We start from the raw sequence: 5,706 nt of genomic DNA, 5'->3' as shown, positions 1-5,706 counted from the left end.
TGCGGGGTTCACATTTTCAAACGAGCAATGATATGGTTTCCACTGGCTCTGCAGCAAAAAGATAACAGCTTTTTACCCGATCTTATAGATAAAATTTTAAAATGATCAAATCCCCAAATCGTACCGAAAAAGTTTTAAAATTATCAATTAGGATAATTTATAAATGATCAAATCTGGTATCTATTTTTATTTTTACCCCTATTATAGTTCCGGATCGAGTCAATTTTTTATTAGTCAAATCAATTTTTTTAGTTGATTTTGATCGATTCGTGTTCAAAAAATTAATAATCTTAATTTATTGGATTAAATTAATTTTTGATAGTATTTTTATAATCAATAGAACTAAGACGAATATATAGAATATGATTTCATGTCATTTGAAGTATCTAGATCCGTCAACTGATTCCCATTGGATATAAAATTAATTTTTATATGTTCATCTAGTTCTTTAATTATAAAAATACTATTAAATATCAATTTGATCAAATATATTAAGAGTGATAATTTTCAAAAAATCACTGCTCTCAATATATTGAATCAAATTAATGTTTGAGAGCATAAATATAATCATAAGAACTAGACAAACTCATAGGACCTAGTTTCACGCCATTCCGAGTTTTCCAAGTTTATCAACTGATTTTGACTGAAATTCTTTAGGTTTATTTGGCCAAAATAAGTTGATTGACCTAGAGTATTCAGAATAACATGAATCTATGTCCTATACGTTCGTCTAATTCTTATGATTATATTTATGTTTAATATATTGAGATCAGTGATTTTTTGAATATGAATGTGTTTGAAAAATTTAATTCATGTTTAAAAAATCATTGCTCTCAATATATTACGTAAAATTAATGTTTGAGGGCGTTTGTACAATCAGAAAAATAAGATGAATACATAGGAACTGATTTCGTATTATTCTGAAGTCTATAAATCTATCAGCTAATTTTGGTCGATTTTAATCGAAATCGGTTGATGAACCTAAAGATCTCGAAATAATATGAAATCAGTTCATATATGTTTTTTAGTTTTCTGGATTGTAAAAATATTATCAAATATTAATTTGATCAAATATATTGAGAGCGGTGATTTTTCAAATGAGCATTGATTGATGATTTTTATTGACTTTGTAGCAAAAAGATAATAATCCTCGCTTTAAAATTTCTCCCGACTGTCCCATATGATCGATAAAAGTAATAAATAATGGAAGGTTCCATCCGCCCTCTGCATTGAGGATAAGGTGATCCACGATCCATTTTATACACGTTAAAAATTAATTCTATGACTATTATAGTAATACCATGTATAAATATTAACTATCTCAACTCATCCGCACGATTCATAGATGATTTATAAGTACATAAGTTTATTAATTCTCCTCCTCCCACTCAGGCGTAGCACTTAGTTGATTCACATAGCATCATGAACGTTCAATCCTTCATCGGAGCACGCACATCCTTTGCTTGGGCGGAGCGACCATGTTAGCAGACTACGTGCCTGCACAAACAAGTGGAGCACGGGCATCTGTAGCGACGGAACACCATCGCACTATCACAAACACTTCCGTATTTACGGGCGGACAACGGTGGGAGGTCATTCTGGGAATAATCGGATTTGTATGGATCTAGATATCTGAAATATAAAAATGAAAGTCTACTAATTGCTTGCTTGCGGACAATAATGCACACAATGTAGATATTTTTTTAACGGCTGTAATCTTCCAAGGGAGGTGCTTGGAACCGTTCCTTCCTTGTCTTTTTCATGATTAAATGTCAATTGCACACTGCCGACCACCCTTCTTAACCAAATGGGCAATTAAAAAATTATTAGGAACCTATCAAATATATATTTTTTTCTTTCCACTAGAAAGCAGGCATAGAAAACATGACTTTAAAAAAAAGAAACACTTGGCCACAATTCCCTCTCAATGGTCCTTCCAATGAAAGCAACATGTTGGCCCACGTCACGTGTCGGTCTCTTTCTTTTTTTTTTTTGTTTTTTTTCTTCTTCTTCTTCTCAAAGAAACCAATCTCGCAGATCCCTCATGTCAAAGTAGAAAACTCTCCTCCTCTATCAGATTCCACTTCCTACTTGTCAACTCTTTCTTCATTTCGATCAGCGGCCATGGTGCTGTCGAGGATCGCATCGGAGACGGACGCGTCGATCCAGTCCACCTTCGCCTCGCGCTACGTCCAAACTTCCTTACCGAGGTCCGTTGCCATCGGTGTCCAAACACGCCTTCATTATTTCTCTTCCTTGGCGTTGATCGATACACACGATTCGATTTGACTTCGTAGGTTTCGGATACCGGAGCAGTCGATACCGAAGGAGGCGGCTTACCAGATCATCAACGACGAGCTGATGCTGGACGGGAACCCGCGGCTGAACCTGGCGTCGTTCGTGACGACGTGGATGGAACCAGAGTGCGATAAGCTCATCGTAGCATCCATCAACAAGAACTACGTCGACATGGATGAGTACCCCGTCACCACTGAGCTCCAGGTTCTTCTAATTATTTTTCTTTTAATTAGTATATAAATTAAATTTTACAGCTGAGTGTCAGTGCATAGAACATGATTTTGTTCCAGTGTAGTTGTTGATCTGATCACTAAATTGATACGATTCAATAGTGTTGGTAGTGGTGTTTAAAATATAATCATTAATTAGCTTTGGGGATCCATGGGTGCCCATGACATATATACTATAAATGGGGTAGGAGATTAATTTTTGATGGAAATATGTTCTCGAAAAAAAAAAAACTCTTCTTCCATCCTTAATTATTTCGCGTTCTATTATAAATTCATCATATAATTTATTTTTTGATTTTGGTCTCCTCGGGACGGTGCGATGGTTAAGACATGAGGTGTTGTCACATGAGATCTTGGGGTCGAAACTCGGCGTGACCGAGCATAATCTCCCCCATATCTTGGCGGGGACAGGTTGACGGAGACACTGAGGACGAGCGAATCACCTTTTACCACATGTAACAAACTCTTAAAAGAGGGGCACGGTTAGCTTTTGTTGGGAAGGTTTACAGGCTCGATGTTAACTTCTTTTTTTTTTTTTAATTATTATTCTATTTATAAGAAATATATTTTATAATTTCAATGCGTCAAACAAAATGTAGTTTGATCTAGGCCCAGCTTAGCTGGGGATGGTTTGTTAGTTAGATGCGTGAAAAATCTAGCCCGTGACTCAGCTCAGGCTTTTTCTAAATATTAAAATTGCTTTTTAATATTAAGTTATTAGATAATTATAAAACATTAATTTTTGTCATATTTGATAGACAATTAAATGGCAGCGATCAAGGTAGAAATGTCGCAATCCACTAAAAAATCAGACCAGATTAATTATACTCGGTGGCAGTTAATTGTTAATTGAGGTCCTAAAGTGGCCTGAAATTTGGGTCCAAACATTTTATTCTGATCCGATCTGTGTCCACGTACGCACCGAATTAACCTCACAGGACTTGTTACATTGAATTTCTACTATTCGACCGATGAAGATCCTAATTAGGCATATATACAAATTGTTTGCATGCAGAACCGATGCGTCAACATGATCGCTCACCTCTTCAACGCTCCTCTGGGCGAGTCCGAGGCCGCAGTAGGCGTCGGAACCGTTGGCTCTTCCGAAGCCATCATGCTCGCTGGGTTGGCCTTCAAGCGCAAATGGCAGAACAAGAGAAAAGCCGAGGGCAAGCCTTGTGACAAGCCCAACATTGTCACCGGTGCCAATGTCCAAGTAAATTTATCTTTTTTTTTTTTTTTGTTTATTAACTGCTTCAATTCAGAAATGTATTTTAAATTGTATATTGGACCAAAATATATAGGTTTGCTGGGAGAAGTTCGCAAGGTACTTCGAGGTGGAGCTCAAAGAAGTCAAGCTGAGTGATGGCTACTACGTCATGGACCCTCACAAAGCAGTGGAGCTTGTCGACGAAAACACCATTTGCGTTGCTGCCATCCTCGGCTCTACTCTCAACGGAGAGTTCGAGGACGTCAAGCTCCTCAACAACCTCTTAGCAGAGAAGAACAAGAAAACTGGGTAAGAAGCTGCTACTCCTTTTTTGATCAATCAGGAACATGCACAATATTCAACACATCATAATTTTAAATTGCATTCAGTTGGGAGACACCTATCCATGTGGACGCCGCGAGCGGCGGATTCATCGCTCCGTTCTTGTACCCCAAGCTGGAATGGGACTTCCGTCTGCCACTGGTGAAGAGCATTAACGTGAGCGGTCACAAGTACGGCCTCGTTTACGCTGGCATCGGGTGGGTGATATGGCGGAGCAAGGAGGACTTGCCGGAAGAGCTCATCTTCCACATCAACTACCTCGGCACTGACCAGCCCACCTTCACCCTCAACTTCTCCAAAGGCTAGTATCAATTAGCTAGCATGGACTGATGGACCGTTTGATAATTGAATCAATGTTGATTTTCTGCATCAATCTAATAGTCAAAAACTATTAACTAATGTTTTCAGGGTCCAGCCAAGTAATCGCGCAGTATTACCAACTGATTCGCTTGGGATTTGAGGTAATATAATCAAGAAACACACATAATTTTTATGTTGATATATTAACGAGTTCATTACAACTAATCATGAACTGTGCAGGGTTACAAGAACGTAATGGAGAACTGCCAGGCGAACGCGATGGTGCTGAAGAGGGGGCTGGAGGCGACAGGGCGGTTCAACGTCGTGTCCAAGGACAACGGTGTGCCTCTGGTGGCGTTCTCGCTCAAGGATCGCTCGCGCCACGACGAGTTCGATGTGTCCGACTGGCTGCGCCGCTACGGGTGGATCGTGCCGGCCTACACCATGCCGCCGGACGCGCAGCACGTCATCGTGCTCCGCGTCGTCATCCGGGAAGACTTCAGCTGCACGCTGGCGGAGCGCCTCGTCGGCGACATCAAGAAGGTGCTGCATGAGCTGGACGCACTGCCACCCAAGAACGGGAGCAACGTTATTGCCATGAATGTCGTCAATAGCTGGAAGAAATTCGTGAATGACAAGAAGACTAATCGAGTGATATGCTAATTTAATCAAGCTATATATTGGAGGTGCGAGGCAATATATAGATATATTATATATGTATGTTTGCTGTTTCTTGTTCTGTTCGTCGTCTTTGTATGCATCATCCTATCGAACTTAGAGGGCTTATATGGTGTCCTAATCTCTTCGAGCAAACAAATCTGTTGAGTTTGCACATGTTATTGGACCGGGATAAAATGTACTGCAAAAACAAAGAAATAATTTCCTTTGGGTGTATTACTATAACTGAATAAGTTTAGTTTTTATAAGTTATTTTTTATAATTGTAATTATTGCTTAATATTATTATTACCTTGTAAACCAAACGAGATTATTTGGTAAAGGATATTAACAATTTGATTATGTACAAAGATATAGGTGATAAATAGTTTGATTTTCCACAAGTTTCCAAACCAACTAAATATCGATTTTATATATTTTATGCAAGCAAAGAAATTAGATTAATGCCGCTTTACCATAATAAAACTTAGAGAAAGTGAACTATTCTACTTCGCATACCTGAAACATAGCGATCTGAGATCATCAGTGAATGAACCATCGATGAGTTGTTTTTGGTATTGATAAGGTCACCGATCACCAATAGGAGGAGGGAATTGTCAAGGGTGGTCGTCGGTTCTATGAAGGAGAAAAAGAGAGGATGATTAGAATA

At 38.7% G+C, this 5,706-nt stretch overlaps 1 protein-coding gene across 1 annotated transcript; it reads left to right on the top strand.

The window, feature by feature from the left end:
• The first annotated feature begins 2,015 nt into the window (after positions 1-2,015).
• LOC122005668 (glutamate decarboxylase-like) lies at positions 2,016-5,291 on the top strand. The gene is made up of 7 exons (XM_042560786.1): positions 2,016-2,210; positions 2,298-2,502; positions 3,544-3,744; positions 3,833-4,047; positions 4,128-4,381; positions 4,489-4,541; positions 4,621-5,291. Exons 1-7 carry the CDS (start codon positions 2,125-2,127, stop codon positions 5,041-5,043), a joined length of 1,437 nt encoding a protein of 478 aa, XP_042416720.1. The 5' UTR covers positions 2,016-2,124; the 3' UTR covers positions 5,044-5,291.
• The last annotated feature ends 415 nt before the right edge of the window (positions 5,292-5,706 follow it).

Source organism: Zingiber officinale, chromosome 7B, assembly GCF_018446385.1.
Source record: "Zingiber officinale cultivar Zhangliang chromosome 7B, Zo_v1.1, whole genome shotgun sequence".
NCBI classification, from domain to species: Eukaryota; Viridiplantae; Streptophyta; class Magnoliopsida; order Zingiberales; family Zingiberaceae; genus Zingiber; species Zingiber officinale.
The sequence above is the reverse complement of the archived record's forward strand: the minus strand, read 5'-3'. Positions and strand labels throughout refer to the sequence as shown.